Here is a 19,120-nt window from a genome sequence, read left to right on the forward strand (position 1 = left end):
ATCCTGTCCCCCCCCCTCCCCCGGGTTTAGTACAGCATACATAGGACTCATTTTGTCCTTACACCAACCACTCTGAGAATGAGTGTCTTGACCAAGTCTACCCAGGGAGATACTTGGGTGAGAAAGAATTTGACTCCCCCCACCCGCAACATTGTAGCTGCTTCACCACATGGGCTCCAATTGCAAATTAAGAGAGGCTGTACAGGATCAAATTGCTATGGGATTGTAAATTGATGTAAGTGTTGAAACATCCAGTTGATTTATGAATAATTCTGCTTTACAACACTCACAGAGCAGTATCTGATCTACTGTGGTGTTTTAAGGCACAAAATAAATATGCATGCTAGAATAGTAATGTGAAAATACATACTAAGCTGCACACATCCCTGTTTAACAATGTTACTGGGTTCCAGCTATTCAAAATTGAGTCTTTCTAACTTGCTAAGAAACAGTGGGTTGGGGGGGGGGGAAATGAAACTGTCCAGGCATTGGTTGCAGTGTATTTACATTTTTGTGAATTAAATGTTTCACCTTAAAGCTGGATTGAAAGGTTTATAGCAAAAGCCTGATAGAAAAGCCCCAGACCTGTTCTCCGTCCCACACAGTATTCTCAAAAGCTGGAAGAAAAGGCTGGTAAAGATGTTCACCTGAGACTTTGGAAAACTGTTTTCAGCCTGAATAGACAGCAGTGACTCAGGTCAACCAATGGCTTAATGTGGTAAAAGGCAGTTTCATTATGTTTGTATTGTATGTGACAGATCTCCTAAAACCACTTTATTCCCTTTTATAGATTTGAGGGGAATCTGTTCTTAATTTTGTTGTTGTTGTTCATTGTTACATAAGTTTATGCAGGGCTCTTTTTGTAGAAAAAGCCCAGCAGGAACTCATTAGCATAATAGGTCACACCCAACAGCATAAACTCGTTAGCATAAAAGGCCACACACCCCAACAGCACAGTTAATTAGCATATTAGGCCACACCCCCATGTCTTCCCTTGACTTGCCCAGTTGCCTCACGGCTGTGGGATGCCTGGCAAGCTGGCCCTTAAATGTCTCCCCGATCCTTCCAGCCCCCCCCCCCCCCCCGCTCAGAGTCGCGGGGGGGGGGGTTGCTCTCCAGGCCTTCACTCTGTAGCCACGAGCACAAACGTTTTAGCTGTGGTGGGCGTGGCCAACTCTGAAGCCAGCCGGAACGCCGTTACTGTGCGTTCCTGCCCAAAAATAGCCCCGAGTTTATGGAGCAGGAGAGACAGCCGAACACCTACAAAAAATTTGAAAAGTCAAAGCTGTGGTGGGCTTTCATTCTGTGCTGGTGGGCTTTCATTCTGTGGATCCCAGCAATGGGAACCCTTCCTTAGAAAAACAGACACTGCTTTCTTCAAAGGCAGCACAATCCCGATCCTTGCTGCTCACCAAACAAAAAAGCAAGAGGTGACACACATGGGCACAGCAAAACTGAGGAGGGACACGGAATACAGCTAAGGTTGCTAACCTCCAGGCAGGGCTTGGAGATCTCCCAGTATTACAAAATGGTTGCTTTGGAGGGGGTGGGCTCTATAGCACTGTACTCCACTAAAGTCCCTCCCTTCCCCAAACACCGCCCTCCCCAGGCTTCAACCCCAAATCTCCAGGAATGTACCCAGCCTATGTTTGTCAACCCTAAATACAGCAGATGTTGATGGAATGATAATACTGAACTGTTTCTGCTTTGAAGAGAGGACGGCACAAACAGAAGTTGGATCCACGTGGAAAAAGAAAGATGGCCACTATGGTACCATATGGAGAGAAGCAGTGGAAAGAAAGCTCGGGATCAGAACTCAGTGGAGACAATGTGGCACCCAATTTTTTTTAATAAAACAAATACATTTCTACTATTAACAGAAATGAGACTTGCTCTGGAGAACTGACGCATTTCTGTTTCAATCTCGATCTGACACCTGACTGGAAACCAAATAATTTCATTGTGCTGTGTCTATGTATCTACATCAGTAATATTTGATACTAATAGATAAACGTTTCCATTTCAAACTTAGGCTCCAGCTTTGGTTATGTTTGTTCCTGAGGAATAAATTCAAATGATATCAAACATGAAGTACAATAATTAAAATTGATTGCAGGAATGAAAAACAGGTTGAAAAGCTTGGCCTGTTTAACCTAGCAAAAGGGAGGAAGGGGACTGAGAGACCATATAATTGCACACTATAAATACGCTAGAAAGGGCAGAATGATTTCAGCTGAGAAAACTATGGGTATAAAAAGCAATGGCCATAAAAGGTCTATTAAAAATTTAGGCTGAAGATCACAAGATGATTTCTAAGGAACAGTGGTACAAAATTCTGAAAGACTCTTTAGAATAGTCATAGGAACAAAGAACTGCATTAGTCTGAAAACAGGGCACAATACATTTAGGAAGCGTTTCATTTTAATAAATGGGATATCTGGAGTGCCAGTAGTGGTTGCTAAGGGTTCACTGAAATCCAAAAGCCTTCCCTTTCTTCCCTTTTGTCCTGAAAGACAGCTTGGCCCAGGCTACAGATTGCACTCCAATGTTTAGCTCCTCCAGAGGAGGGGGAATGGTGGTGTATCATTTACATCCAGTGGGGGTAGCCAATACAATTTTTTCGTGTTTAGTTAACTCTCTTTTAAAACCTTTATTTGATTTTATTAAATTAGTTGTTGAAATGAACAAAGTTTGTTTTCATTATCCAATTCAGTCTTCATTTCCAATGGTTTCAATAAGAAAAATGTGGTTGAACTGCAACTCCTCCCGATCCGATCCAGTTGGGATGACACTGTCAAGCACTGTACCCCTCAACCACAGGAGCCTCTCTGACAAATTTCAAGAAGATAGGAGAACATATCTCTGTTCTATAGAAACTAAAATGCTAATTCCCCAAACAGGCACAAGAAGTGTTTGGCAACCTGTGAAAGCAGGTAGTGAGCATAACTAATCAATAGGGGGATCCTTGTGTATTTGCCCAAGTCCACTGTTCATGTGGGAGTGAGGGTCTCTCTTTAAATGAAGCGAAACACGTTAACAGATCAGCCTGGCCACCCTACACCTTATCTCACTGTGCTCTGGAGCCTGAAGTGTTTGATACCCACAGTGAGACTGGCTGTGAAAAAAATGATTCAAGCACCAGAGCAAAGTGAGGAACACAAAGGGTGTTTTAGGGATTTGTTCTTCTCACCTGTGTGCTCTTTTTGTTTAAAAATAGACCTTTCTTTCTCTGATTTCTTTACATATGAATATTCAAACTCATATAATTGTACATCCCCCATCACATTTAAGTTAGCACTTGGGTTTTTTAAAAACACTTTTAAAGATGTACCCTGTCTTTCCTCCCTACCTGGTATAATCACAGCTTTGGGAAGGGGCAGTATTTATAGGGGTTGGGAGAAGGACTAATTGTTCCCCATTGCATCTCTGTAGTTGTTTATAGGGAAAATTAAATATGTCAAGAGATCTCTAATCCTAATCACTGATCTCTTGTGCATCTTCTGGTTTGGGTTGGTCAGTGTAACTCTGTGTCATTGATTTCAGTGCAGACGCATTATTGATAATAGACTGTATGGCAGATATTGCCTGCATCAGGGTATTTGTAGTGTACCATTTGTCTCTGCTTCCTGCCTGGTGTGAGTACTGCTTGCCTGATAGACAGCATGTGCAAGCAAAGCAGTTACTGCAATGCTTAGCAAATGCAGCTAGCCGGAGAGAGAAAGGAAGAGGAGAGCAGCAAGTAAACAGGAGCCACTGCTTGTTTAAAATCAAAGCGCTCCTGAAGCCAGTGAGCCAAGAATATGCTTGGTGTAAACAAAGTTATCAGAACATATTTTTCCATGGCAAGATCTGTGTCTGTCATTGCTGACTGGAAAATGTCCTTGTCAATTTAATATCTGCTAAGTCACTTTTCTGGATTAGTCACTCAGTCTCTTAACCACACACTAGGCCATTTCTCAGTGGAGAGACCAGTTCAAACATTGCATAAAACCATACTTCAGTTAAACATACTATGGTTAGTGTGATAGTCTGAATGCATACCATCCCACTGACTTTCGTAAGTTAAGGTCAGTCAAATCAGGGTCTCAATGTACTAACCAGAGTCAATAAATTATAGTCTTCACTATGGTTTCATGTGGTACAGGAATATAGACATTCTGGCTAAATCATTGGTTGAGGCAAATTTGAGTGATTGGCTGAATTGGTTTCACAAACTAACCATAGTTAAAATAAATCATATTTTTTTGTTATGGACGATAACCCTCTGTGTGATACAGGCATAAGATTCAAGAGAAAAGTGAAGCAAGATGCCAGCAAAAAATGCTTTACAACAGCAGGTTTGACCAGATAATCTTCAGATTTCTTCCACCCTGTGACTAACTTTCAGCCTCTCCATTTTCTCTTGCAGTCCTTTCAATGATAGACCAATGTGCAGGATTTGCCACGAAGGCAGCAGTCAAGAGGACTTGCTTTCGCCCTGTGAATGTACAGGGACCCTGGGAACTATTCACCGCAGCTGCTTGGAGCACTGGCTGTCATCCTCGAATACCACTTACTGTGAACTCTGCCACTTCAGGTTTTCAGTAGAGCGCAAACCCAGGCCGTTGGTTGAGGTCAGTAAATGGGGCATGTCCTCAAAAGCTTTGCTTTAATGATGTATGTTTTTACACCCGAATCATAACAGCTTTGCAGATTCAATGAAGCAAAAGAAAAGCTATGAGTTTGGGAAGCAGGGAAGGGGTAAAAGAAGGGCAGAAAGAGGGCAGAACTAATTAAAACCTTCATATTTCAACCCCAGACATAAGTGATAAGAGTGGAACTGATGGCTTTGTTTTTCTGTATTCCTGTGTATATTCATTGGTGCCTTCAGCCGAGAATGTTTAGTTTACATACTGCATCCTTTGCTTTAATTCAGACATAGTCAACACAAATCTATTGAACATTAGGAGGAATTTATTGCTCGGGATTACAAATACAGGTTAAAATTTAATTTTTAAAAATTTGGCTACTCGGCCCATTGCTGTATTATAGTTTTAATAATTGTTGTTTATTTGCCAAATGCTGGTAGTAAACCACTCCCCCCTAGTTGCTTATATTTTGAATACTGCAGACTGGGGTGCCATTGTTCTCATTTAATTGGATGTAATGGGAGAGAGTAAGATGCTTTCTAATGTGTCTTTTGAAATGTATTACAGGTCACTTAAAAAAATAAAAGTGAAGCAGTGATGATGATACTGCAGAATAAGATCTTTTTCTATGAGATATAAAGAGTTAATTGAAAACATGACAGTATAAAAATAACATTCATCATTCACTTGGTAGGCATCAAATGTCTTATTATAGAAAGTTGCTATCCTTATGTGAAACCATGCTGACATTCATTTCTTTCCAACAATGATGCATTTTTTAAATCTGGTTACAAAAAGTGGAATATTTTTTTCTGTTCTCTGTCTCTGCTGCAATACTAACTAGGTCAGAGGGTCATAAATTAACTCTTCCAAAAGTACTACCCCCCCCCTTCATTGCTGTCAGAATCATATTTTATATCCTGCAGTAGGATCATCAATAAAGGCTGTAATCCTACTTAAATTGATAGGATTTAATCTAGGGTATACCTATTGTTGCAGCCAAATGACCCATCCAGCAATTGCTATGGGTACAGAGGCTCCAGTGCATTCTCCTGCCTATGCAGCCTATGCCTATGCATATTCACCTCACTGGAAATGGAAACTTTATGAGTTCGTCACTTTGTGCATATGAAATGAACTCTGCTGTCCAGTAAAGTGAATGGATTGACTTGTATGTGGAGGAGATTTATATATACCTAAAACATGTTGGGATTATGGGAAATATCCTTAAGTGGCAGGAAATGTGGATTTTCTAATCACAACTAGCATATTAGTTGTGCAGATCCTATTTTTGATTGTTAAATGAACAATGATTAACAGTAGAACTTCCATCAGTAAACTATATGCTTGGGCAACAGCCAATAAACATATTGTTCCCTCTCAGTCTAAATCTATCCTGAGCCTATTAGACTTGTGTGTTTCTTTCATTATTAGTTACAATAATTATGAAATTGGGATGTTTTGTAATTATTGTAATTAATGCAAAAATTACATACATGTGTGAGGTATTTCCATCCTGAAGGATAGGGAATGGGACTTTGCCTTCCTCTTTCCTCCCAATGCTTGCCCTGCTATCCCAAATATTTTCTTGCAGTCTGCACTCTCCTCTTTGCCTGTTGCTCTCCAAACTTTAAACCCCATCAAAGTAAATCTACCTCAAGGTTCTCCTCCAGCTGCTGTTAGCCAAATTGCCTTGATTTATAATTGTGGGGAATATGAATATTAAAAGGCAATAGGCATTAAATATAGGATCAGACCCGTTGTATACTGGAGTCCCACTTATCCAAATCCCAGAAATAGACGCTGAGACTAGATCTTAAAAAGTAGTGATTTCTTTTACTAAAGGATTATCACATACAAACATAAAATCAAGCATTCACACAAACAATATAGAACTGAGAAAGCAGAGGTGATTGATAGCTGATAGAGGGGTCAGTTATGGGGTGATACTACCTGTCCAGACGTGCAGAGGTCCATGAAGAAAGGATTATGGCTCAAACCCAGAGATTTGAGGGTGAACTGCCAGTTGGCATCAGGGCAGAGGCACACGGTCTGAGGCCATGTGCCTGAACGGTTATAGACACTGGAAAACAAGGCAGATCAATGGGAGGCCTTGGGGGCTGGTCTCAGGTGAGAACAACAGATTACCTGGACCAATGATGAGTCCCAGGGGTGTGTGGCATCAGGATGGGCAAGGCCTGGATGTGACCAGTGAGCTTCCAGAGGGGCAGAATCTAGCTATCATGAGACTGACAATATTTTGATTGGGTTTAGCTAGGTGTTGGATGACTGTACTTGGGCTAGTTGAATGGATTTTATGACCATTGATGGTTCTGCCAAGGCAGTTGAATAGGTTCCCAGATACAGACAAAAGATGAGAGATGGGTCCTTGATTAGATTGCTAAACATTTGAATGATTGATTGGTTTATCTCGGCATCCTGAGGAATGGAGCAAGGAAGACAAGTATTGAGACAAAGAATTACTGGAGACAGGGCTATTTGCCAGGTGGCCTCTGAATAGCCTTTAGAAATGTAGATGTTTTACCTGGTGAAACTGCCATTGTTATTCCATAAGCATATCTCTGCTGGGTGGAGGGGGAAGACTGGAAGTTTCTCTGAGGGTTGCCTTGTTGCCACCTAAATATGAAATCCCTTTTTGCAGAGTACTTGCAGGCTGACTCTGTGGTTCAAGCTGAGAGTGCTTGACTTTTGGGGACTTTGGTTCAGGTTAGAAAGTGGAGTGCCCCTGCTTTGGGGCTACCCAAGAGTAAAGGCAGTGCCTCTGGCAACACTGCCTGGCTGTTCAGGTGCCTTACCCTCCTTGTGCCAACAAATCTCCTTGCTTATCAGTCTGCGTATTCCTTATACTACTGATCTTCAAGCTAAGTGGCTGCAGTGTCATCTGTATTACTGTTGGGAATCTTTCCTATCAATTCTCCCAAAGATTTTAATGCTAAACATTCTCCAAAAGTCGGGCCCTTTATTCTGTGTGTCTGAAATTTTGCAGCATTCTAGGGGTATCCTCAGGGAATACTACAATCCCTCTGAGTTTTGTCCAGCTTGAATGAAAAACTGCAAGGGTACAGATCCAAGAAAAGGGGGTGAGGTCTTCCATTGAAATCAGTGGGCAATAATAATGAGAGAATAATGAAAATGAAACAAAATAAAAAAGGAAAATGACAAACATGAAAATGAAACAAAGATAACAAAAGAAACAATAACAAAACCAAACTATACAAAATGAACTCCCATGCACAGATTTAGAGCCTACCAAAAGGATAGAAATATCCTGATTTGGTGTGTTATGGCACCTTAATGGCTAACACATTTATTGTGGCATGACTTTCAGATCGGAGTGATTCATTAGATTGCATATCAAGTTTATGGCATCACAAATGTGCCTTCTAAATCCAAAGCAAAACTCAGTCACTTTTAATTATCAGTAAATATGACTTCTGCAGGGAAAAGTATAAACCTACCAAGATAAATAAATGGTCACAAGATTGTGCTGAGTAAATAAATAGATTTTAAGGCTCAATCTATTTCAATTTCACCCTTGGGACTGGCTGTTCTCAAAAAAAGTTCTTTGAACAAATGGAATGTGACATTTCTTCAGAATTAATAGTGGCTGGGCAAGTTGAAAGTGAAAAGTTAACCCTTCCAGAGTATGGAAGCTTTGCTTTTAGAACATTCCATAGTGAAATAAAGTATTCCTTTGTTTATAAAGTGGGGTAATAAATATGTCATGTCTGCTTGGTCAACTGAGGTGCAAATGAGAACAAATTTTGCACTACTACCCACTAATATTAGGAGGGATAGCTAGGAAGCTACCAATTAAACATTGGTGGGTAGTAGTGCAAAATTTGTTCTCTATTAACTATGAAGACAGGATGTATTTTGGGTTTAAACCTCAAGTTTGTTTTCACAAACCTTAACTTCCAGACAAAACTTATTAGGAGGAATAGCTAGGAAGCTAACAATTAAACAAGTTTTGTCTGGAAGTTAAGGTTTGTGAAAACAAACTTGAGGTTTAAACCCAAAATACATCCTGTCTCCATAGTTAAAAGAGACAGATGCAAATGGAAGATACTGATCTGTTCCCCCTAGGGTTGCCAGGTCCTTCCTCGTCCCCAGTGGGGGACTTTGGGAGGCATTTCTGGAGGAGGCAGGCCACAGGGACATCCCAAACACGAGGAGTTTATGCAAAAGTGACATCATCATGTTGGGAACCAGCGCCCTGGCGCCTGAACTCCAAGTGGAGAATTCGCTGCTTGGAATTCAGGCATGTGGCCAGCAGATGTCACCCCTCTCCCTCCCCTCCTGCAAGATTTAAAGGCCCCTCTAACTGGTCAGCAGGCCATGTGCTCCCACTGATCTGCTGGACTGCCCTTTAAATCTTGCAGGAGGGGAGGGAGGGGGTGGCCGCTGGTGGTCACTGTTGGGATCAGGGTTAGGGGCAGGACTTCCCCAGCTGGCCAGTGGTGGGCAGGAGCCTGCCAATTCAGAGGATCCCCCCCCCCCAGGACTGGCATCCCTAGCCCCCCCCCATTTCCATATTGGAAATTGTTCTGTTTTCTTAACAATTTAAGAGACCTGTAACTGAAGTTTCACACCACTCCTTTTGTAGGGAAGCCAGCCTCCAAGTGGGACCTGGGGATCCCCCAGAATTACAGTTTATCTCCAGGCAATGGAGATCAGTTCCCCTGGAGAAAATGAATGCTTTGGAGGTTGGACTCTATGGCATTGTACCCCACTGAGGTCCTTGTTCTCCCTAGGCTTCATCCTCAAATCTCCAGGAGTTTCTCAACCTGGATCTGGCAACCCTGCCTCCCCTTCTCTCGCTGGTGGCGTGGGGGGCGGGGGCTGGCAACCCTGTTCCCCAGAATTCTCTTACCTCTGCACTGGTGAATTCTATTATAGCTTATACTGATGCTGACATTTGAAAGTAAATCCATTTTTTTCTGGCAAAGCTTTTAATTATTAGAAAATTCGATAGTTACTTAATTTACACCTTCCCTTGCTATGGCTCTCTCATGTACCAACCCATGGGTCTACACCCAAAAAAGTTGGTTAGGAAGCCACTGAAAAGTGAGTCATGGGCCAGCCCTCCCTAATGGCCGCTTCTGCCCTTTCCATTGCTCTCTTTTGTATTTTGGAAGCCAACCTCTGAAACTGGAAACAGCCTCTTCCATGTCATACATTAGTTGGGTTTTTTTTCTTCTTTACTGCATATACATGTTTGTCAAATATAACATGTCCTGATGGATGATAAGCAGTGGGGTACCGCAGGGATCAGTACTTGGTCTGATGCTTTTTAACTTGTTTATTAATGATTTGGAGTTGAGAGTAAGCAGTGAAGGGGGCTAAATTTGCAGATGACACAAAGTTGTTCAGGGTGTTGACAACCAGGGAGGATTGTGAGACACTCCAAAGGGATCTGTTGAGGATGGGTCAAGTTGGCAAATGGGGTTCAATGTGGCCAAGTGCAAAGTGATGCACATTGGAGCAAAAAATCCTAACTATAAATACATGTTGATGGGGTCTGAACTGATAGAGACTGACCAAGAGAGAGATCTTGGAGTTGTAGTACACAGTGTGTGACTGCAATTAAAAAGGCCAACACTATGCTGGGGATTATTAGGAAGGGAACTGAAAATAAATCAGCCAGTATCATAATGCCCCTGTATATATCGATGGTATGTCCTCATTTGGAGTACTGTGTACAGTTCTGGTCACCACACCTCAAAAAGGATATTATAGCATTGGAAAAAGTGCAGAAAAGGGCAACTAGGGCCCCTGCCACACGGCAGGGGAAAAGGCGCTTGAAGGCGCGGCTTTTAAAAGCCGCGCCAACGTTGACACGGCGCGGCGGGATCTCACGGATCCCCCGGCCGCGCCGCCGTTTCTCCCCGGCGCGATCAAACGCCGGGGAGAAAACACGGCCCTAACCGGGGGCCGGCTGAACTGCGCATGTCTGAGCATGCGCAGTTCGTCTCCGGCCCGGGGTTGTGCCGGCGCGTCCTTGCGCCGGCGATCAAACGGCCGGGAAGAGGCGCCGCATCCACTTGAACCACCGAGATAGGTGGTTCAGTTTGAGGCGCGGTTTCCAAGAATAGAGACAGTTCGGGGACGGAATCACGGCGCTTCCCAGATGTTGTGGTGTGATCGCGCCGGTTTGAACCGCCCCCGAACTGTCCCGCTCCCGGACCAAATAGGTGAGTGTGAACGGGACCTAGAATGATAAAAGGGTTGGAGCACTTTCCCTATGAAGAAAGGCTAAAGCACTTGGGGCTCTTTAGCTTGGAGAAACGACGGCTGAGGGGTGACATGATTGAGGTTTATAAGATTATGCATGGGATAGAGCAGGTCGAGAAAGAAGTACTTTACTCCCTTTCTCACAATATAAGAACTCGTGGGCACTCCATGGAATTGCTGAGCGGTCGGGTTAGAACAGATGAAAGGAAGTACTTCTTCACCCAAAGAGTGATTAACACATAGAATTCACTGCCACAGGAGGTGGTGGCAGCTACAAGCATGGACAGCTTCAAGAGGGAACTGGATAAACATATGGAGAAGAGGTCCATCAGTGGCTATTAGTCACAAGGTATAGATAGGAACTTCTAGGCTGGGGCAGGTGATGGACTGTATTCTTGGTGCTTGGGGGAGGCAACAGAGGGAGGGCTCCTAGTGTCCTGGCCCCACTGCTTGACCTCCTGATGGCACCTGGTATTTTTGGCCACTGTGTGACAGAGTGTTGGACTAGATGGGCCATTGGCCTGATCCAACACTGGCTTCTCTTATGTTCTTATTGAGCTTCTTAGAATCTTAGGGGGGATTAGAGAGACTAATGGAGAAGGAGAGGGTGGTCAAAGGCTGGAAAGTAACCTCTATATGCAAAGGCTGTATATCAGAATGCCAGTTCCTTAAGGTTCATAGTGGGGGCAGCTGCACCCTTTGTGCTATGCTTGTTGGTTTCTCGTAATGATCTGGTTAGCCACTGTAGAAAATGGAATGCTGAACTAGATGGATGCCAAGGTCATAGTTTACCTAGGGTGACAAAAAACCTCGGGGCAGCCTTGGATGAGTCACCATACTAAGTAAATTTGAACCTGTGAGTCAGCCATACCAAAAGGGGGTGTACCACTGTACCAGAGTTTTCATTGTGTAGCAGCATCTTTTGTTGGCTTAGGGCTGACCACCTCCAAGTGGGGCTGGAGTTCTCCCAGAATTACAACCAGTCTCCAGACTACAGGGATCAGTTCCCCTGGAGGAGATGGCAGCTTTAGAGGGTGAGCTCTGTGGTATCACATCCTCGCTGAGCTCTGTTTCTTCCCCAGATTCTGCTCTCCACAAGCTCTACCCCAAATCTCCTGGAATTTCATGACTGGGAGTTGGCAACCATATGCTGGTTTCATACCTCATTTGGAGAGACAAATGACTAGGCCTCCCTTTGCTCCACCCCCTCCCCAGGTTGATTTTTTCCAGTCACTCACTACACACACTCCTCCCAATATGCAAATTAAATATTTCATTGCTCCACCCAACAGCATATATCCCCAAAGTTCTACACTTTAATTGACAGCTTCCACTTTATTTTTAAAATCACAACAAAATACACAGATCCCATTTGTAGAAGCAAACACAGAGCTTGGCTTTTTAAACATTTGGGAAATTAATACAGGGCCTCCATTATTTCTCACTCTCACCTGGAATCATTTTGGGGTTTGGGTCAGTAGTCCTAGATTGAAGTCAGGAGGTTTGCTGCCTGCTTTATAAATGTAAGGAAGTAGAAGCAGGAGAATAAAAATTCAGATGCACAATTTTGCATGATATTTTTATCTTCCTGATGGATAAAAAGGCATATTTATCTTCCCTTTCTTGGCCCTAGTGGGAGAGATTAAACTGTCTAATTTCTTTTTCCTTTTAAAAGACCACAATGCCCCAAGAATTGTATGAGCAATATAGACAGCTTCCGGGCTGCGGCGCAGCAAGGCGGTTGAGATTCAGGTGAGCTCCCGAGAATCGCCGACATTCTGCACCTATGGGGGGTGCTCTGGTCACTCGAGACCCCACCGACTCTTTCAAAGAGAAAGTCGGTTGCAGGGGACTTACCCTGATCTCCCCGCAAGTGGCAGCAAGCGGCTGGAAGACCAAGGTTGTCCCGAAGCATGGTGCAGAGCGGCACAGTCATGGAGCCATGACTGTGATAAGCTGTGAACACCCGACTACAAAAGCTTGAACCTCACCTTAACATCAGTGAAGATAAGAACTGATGTGAGTACCTGTAACTGCAATGACTTATCTCCAAAGATATCTTGATTTCGCCCCTTTAAATTTTCCAAAAAGATAAGGGAGCGAGAGGTGGAGTTTCCCCCCTCCTCCTTCCCCTTCGTGAGTAGCTGCCAAGAGACTGGGAAGTTAAAATCCTTGAAATATTCAGCGGGGCAAAAAAGACTCAACTACTGCTATTTGAACATTTCAGTAGACTTAACTGCGATCACTATCTGGAGTTTATACTTTTGAATTTACAATGCATTGCTTTTTCCTCTTACTTCATGGGATTTAAAAACAAAAGGGACTTGGTTAAAATGGATTCTGGCTACTTTTGAAGGTGTGACTGCTCTTAAGACTGTGTTTTAACATTGAAAATTTACCTAAGAGTGATTCCTTCTAAGAAATATTAAAGAGACTCCATATTGTTTGGTCTATGTGGAAAGATTGTTGGATTTTAATGTAGCTACTGAGTCTGGTGTTTTGAATTAGCAACCAGCTCTGTGAGACTGTTTGGGAAAGTAAACAAGACAGAACTGACCTTGAGCAACAGACTGGAGCTGTGATTCAAGATTAAAATGGAGTTACAAAATAATTACAAAGAAGCAGAGGCGTTAGAAGACCCAGATGATATACAAAACATGCAATTTAACCTGCAACAATTTTTAGAGATGCTTGAGACCACAATTCAACGAGAGATCCAGAATACTTTTCATAGACTATATCTTCATGTGTTCAGATGCATCAGTAATTCTGTATTTCCTGCACCCAGGTATTATAACATTACTATACTGATGACTTTAGTTCTAAACTCAAGACAAATATGTATATTATGTCCATTCAACTGTGGCCTTCATTCCTGGATCTTACATTATCAGGACTCACACAGGTTTAACTTGGGCATTCCCAAGCAGATTTCAGGATTCTGACTTTAACCATTTTGCATGTAACATTTATCAGAGCCAGTGTGTTGCAGTGCTTTGAGTGTCAGACTAGGATCTGGGAGATGTAGATTTGAATCCCCACTTTGTCATGGAAGCTTCCTGAGTGTTCTTGCTTAAGTAGGGTTGCCAGTCTCCAGCTGTCGGATGGAGATATTCCCAGAATTACAACTTGTCTCCAGGTTACAGAGATCAGTTCCCCTGGAGGAAATGGCTGCATTAGAAGATGAACACTATGGCATTATACCTCATTGAGGTACCTCCAGTCCCCAAGCCCTTCCCTCATCAGGCTCCACCCCTGTAGTTGCCAGGTATTTCCCAACCTACAGGTGACAACCCTATGTGGAAGTCACACACACTCTGAGCCTAACAGGGTTGTTGTGAGGATAAAAAAGGAGGTAAGGAGAACAGTGTAAGCTGCTTTAGGTCCCCATTAGGGAGAAAGGTGAGGTATAAATGAAGTAAAGTGAATGAATAAATAATAAGAACCTCTGTTGACAGATGTCACAATGGCTCCTGTGTTTTCAAAAATGTAACCTGGACATCCCTGAAATCAAGGGAAAAACAAATTGTAATTTGTGGTGATTAGAATGATGCTACAAAACATACAACAGCAGTGGTTCCTCAGTCCAAGGAGGGCTTCCCAAGAGAAGTATGGACATTGGCTACGGAAGACGTGAACTCCTCCTCTGTTCTGGAGAGCTGCTGCCAGTCAGAGCATACAGTAGTGAGCAAGATGGATTTGATGTCAGGCAGTTTCAAGTTATAATAAAAGTTATTCCTCCCAGCTCGTTCCACCTGCTAAAAACTTAGCTTGCTGTAGGTTCATGGAGGAACCGTGTGTATTTTGCAAGATTCATCTTTACATATGGCATGCCTCTTTTTAGGCCTAGAATTCAATCCGACTGGGATTCCAGGTGAACCTTCCATTTGGCTTGTAACTGTTTGAAGAGAAACTTCAGGGAAACATTATCAGTTTTGTCTTAGTTGCATATAGGTATTTTCTTGACTTGGGAAGATCCATTATGACAAAGCGCTTGGCAATCCCATCTTCCCTTTGCCCCTTTGAGATTCCTTTTGTGTATCCTAACCATCTGCAGTTCAGTGAAGCAGGAGGTTGGTATCCTCTTACTGAAGCAGAAGGCCAAACGCTCGTTGACACAGTGCACAAAGAGAGCACTGTAGGCTCTATAGAAGGAAAAGGGTCTTAGGTGTGTAATCAACAAGATGAAATGGTCCATTGCCCTTAAGAGCCAAAAGAGACAAGAGCTGGCAATTGAGCTTGTTGCAGCCAAGGAGGGGATAAGTTCATTACACTCCCCTGAAGCTGTTAAAGGCTATGCCAAAAGATTTATTGTTTTCTTTTAAAAGCATGTTTTAAAGATAAAAAATGAGAGCACAGAGAGACTGTAGGACAGAATGAAAAATGATGATACCCAACAAAAAGGAACAGTTTGAAAAGGCTAGATTTGCTCCCTACTGTATGTTAAAGCCTGCTAGCTGTGATTATTTATTTAAATATTTTGATCCTCCTACACTGGGGACTCAAAAGCAGCTTACAAAATAAGATCAACAGTAGAAATTTAAACAAAAACTGTAAAAGCAACCAGGCCTCTCAGTACAAATTGAAGCAGGTGTTGAGCCACGAGGACATCCAGGTGGTGATTCTGCTGGACTGGCTCATGCAGGACCACAGGCTGAAAGAGCAACAACTTGTCCCCCTTCCTGCTGCAGACTCACATTTTTGTCCCACACCCTGTTCATGGGGTCCCTTAACCCACAGGAGCACACTTTGGGGCACAAAAGCTTAAAACGAGAAGGAAAGTTGTCTTCCTCTAGTGTGACTCCACTTGCGCTGCTTATGATCCAAGCCTTTATATCTGAAAATATGTGTGTCCGTCTGTGGTTGTATATGACACAAAAGAGAATAGGGCAGTGCCTGCAGATATTTTGTCAGGATGCCTACCACAGATTAAACTGCTAGTGAAAATATCTTTGACTCATAAAGAGACCTACTTTGGTGTATATTAGCAACTTAGGGCACATGCGGCTCTTAAAAAAAAAAAAACTTTAAAATGTATCTACTTAAAGTGTGGTTTTTGCTTTTTTTCCCCTTTGTCCCAAGCAGAAATCCAAGGCATTTTTAAATCTTTGCTGCTTATGAAATATTGTTTACTAAAAATGTTCCCTAAAATTAAATTAGCTGAAGGTAGATAATAGAAAAGCTGCTTAGAACAGCTTCCTGGTAAGGAAGCACAAAATTCTTCGTGTAAGGAGCTTCATAAGCTTTATATGCACAGCCAGCAAGTGCCCTTCCAGTTTCCAGGACTAGATGATTAAAATGCTTTTAAAGCTCTTATTTTTGGAATACAAAATTTACTTGGAAACATACAGTGTCTTATGTTGTTGGAATGAAGGTTTGTGTTAAACAATAACAACCCCCTCCCAAGAAAAGCTTTCAATATTTGCATCACTAGATGTGAGATAACAAGATTATGGGTGATTCCATGGTCCTGCGGTAAGTACTTTGATTGCAAAGGAGGAGCTGTGTTAGTCTGTTGTAGCAAAACAAAAGTCCAGGGGTCCCTTCAAGTCTAACAACATTTATTTCAGCATGAGCTTTTGTGAGTCACAGCCTACTTTGTCAGATAGATAAGTAAGTATATCAGCTGTGAATGACATCTGTCTGGCACAATGACAGGACAGCCTAGCCAGAGCCACTTTCATAGCTCCCCGTTGCAGCACTGGGCTGGCACATCTGCCAGGAATTCAGCTTAGTGTCACCTAGAAGGGGTGTGTTTGTGTGCGGTGGCATTTTAGAGAGACTGCTAAATTTGGGGGAAAGATAGCCTTGTCCACTGGCATCTGTGAGCCTTGGCACTGCAGCAGTTCACTGGTCCTCTTCATCTGGCCTTCAGCATAATCCTTTTATGTTATCTGTCTTTGTTCCAAAAATCATTTCTTAAGAACATTAAAATCCTGATGCTACAGTGAGGTCTTCATGGGAAAGGATTATAAAACTGTCAGGGTTAAGTTAGTGTTTGGGGTGCAGGATATTAACAGCCATTCCAGTACATTATTGCAAATCATAATGTGCTCATGTCATTGCAACGTGACATCAGTTCAGCTGGGAGATATGCTGTCAGAAATGCTTAAGATTTACTTGTTAATGGATTTGCGGTTGCAAAGAGATGAACGTGTACCTTTGTAGAATCAAGATTGAAGCTTCTCTGGAAACTTACCTAAATTCCATCTCATAGAGGATGCTGTTTAAGATTAAACCAAGCAGTCAATCACACACAGTACAGCAAGTGCCAACCCTCCTTCTGCTTAAATCATTGGGTGGGGGTTGGTTAAAAAGTTTGCTTGTTAATGGATGAAATCTAGTGGGAACATCTCATCACAAGCCCCTTTAAAATTTAAAGTCAGGTGTATTTTAATAGAAGGAGCAGTGGTGGCTCAAGTGGTTAAGATGCTGAACTGCAGGCTGTGGAAGGTCAGTAGTTCAGCAGTTTGAGACCCAAGTGTGCCACATGATGGAGTGAACTCCCGTCTCTAGTTCCAGCTCCTGCCAACCTAGCAGTTCAAAAGCAAGAAATTGCAAGTAGATAAATAGGTACCACTTCGGTGGGAAGGTAACAGCGTTCCGTGCGCCTTGGTGTCTAGTCATACCGGCCACATGACCACGGAAACATCTTCGGTCAGCGCTGGCTCTTCGGCTTTGAAACGGAGATGAGCACCGCAACCCTAGAGTCGGACTCGACTGGCTTTCGAGCAAGGGAACCTTTACCTTTATTTTAATAGAGCTTGAGCTGTCCTGGTGGAATTGTGTTCATTATGAGCAACAGGTGAAAGTCTAAAGAGCTCTGTTGCAAGCCAGTTGCAACTGAGAAGTACTCCAAACAGATACTCTATCTGCTATTTTTTAATATCAACTAGCCTCATAGCTGCCATAGGAAATGGTGGTAAATACAGATAGTATCCTAAGTACAGTAGTAAACTTCCAGCCTCTTGTGATTCTAGAAAGAAAAATGTCATGTGTAGCATTTCCTAATAATTCTGAAGCAACAGGCATCTATGTTAATCATCACGGATCAGATGGCAGGGTATCCATATCCTGTGCTCTGCAATGGCATGAGGATTAAGAGACAGCTGCTTGAACTGAAACACAATCTGATGTTTGGCATAATCTGGCTTTAGATGCTGCTGCACCATAACATTTCTGATCTGCCTTCTTTTGCTTACCCTGGCATCTCAGTGTCCATCATTTTCTTCCTTCTCCTGCCCTCCTTCTGCCCAGTTAATGTGTTCTGTTCTCATCTCATTCCAGATGTCCACTGAATTGCACTACACTGTAGCCTTTTATAAAAAGTGATACATCCATCTTACTACATGTTCACCAAAAAGAGTCTTTATTCAGCATTATCTCACATATAGGACATAAACCAATTTAAGATAAAGTCTGGCTATTGATCCCAGGATGTAGACTTTTCTTAACACAAGCTGAAGAATAACATTTAACTATCAGCAATTTATACTGCTGTTGTTGCACATTGGTGAACCCAAGAGCCCTGTATCAACTCTCATACATTTGATAGGCTGAGTCTGCTGCTATGAATTGCCCAATCAATGCTCCCTCTAAGCTGCAGAGTCTTATGAGCAAAAGTTCTACTTTGTGAGCTACTGGCATTAAAGTTGTGAGCAAGCAATTTGGTGACTGCATACATTAGTTTGCTCCAGAACCATCCCTTCCTGAGCTGAGACAAAAATCTGTGAGCTGGAGGCTAAAAAAACTGTGACCTAGCTCACACTAACTCAGCTTAGAGGGAACACTGCCAAGGACCCTAGACTTGTTCCGTGCATTTCTTTACAGCTCAGTCTACAAATCTGTCCTCCTATTTCAACTCAAGCCTGCTTAATCTTTGAGACTTTGCTAATTTCCAGTTGTGGGATTTAGAGCCCCATTGTGTGCTTGCTTTATTTGGAAGTAAATTCCACCAATTTCAATGGGATTTAATCCCCAAGAGGTTGTACATTCAGGATTAATTCCTGTGCACAGTTACTTGGGATGTAAACAGCATAGTAGGATTTGTTTCCAAATAAACATGCATATGAGAGCAGGCTGCAATGTAATAATTCTAAATTAAAGCCCCTTATTTAGGATCATGTATGCAATTGTAAACATACTTCGCAAAAATGTAAGAGCACTGAAATAAGTAGGGCTTAGTTCTGAGTAAAGATAGAATTGGGTGGTTAATGTACTTAAAATCCAAGTGTTTT

General features: G+C 42.5%; 1 protein-coding gene across 3 annotated transcripts in view; it reads left to right on the forward strand.

The window, feature by feature from the left end:
* Positions 1 to 19,120, forward strand: part of MARCH3 (membrane associated ring-CH-type finger 3) — a 176,792-nt gene that overhangs the window by 125,015 nt on the left and 32,657 nt on the right. For all 3 annotated transcript variants that reach the window (XM_015413522.1, XM_015413521.1, XM_015413523.1), the window contains exon 3: positions 4,409 to 4,613. In XM_015413522.1, coding sequence (XP_015269008.1) covers positions 4,409 to 4,613 — 205 coding nt within the window. The remainder of the gene's footprint in view (positions 1 to 4,408; positions 4,614 to 19,120) is intronic.

Source organism: Gekko japonicus, unplaced genomic scaffold, assembly GCF_001447785.1.
Source record: "Gekko japonicus isolate JY-2015 unplaced genomic scaffold, Gekko_japonicus_V1.1 scaffold245, whole genome shotgun sequence".
Lineage (NCBI taxonomy): Eukaryota > Metazoa > Chordata > Lepidosauria > Squamata > Gekkonidae > Gekko > Gekko japonicus.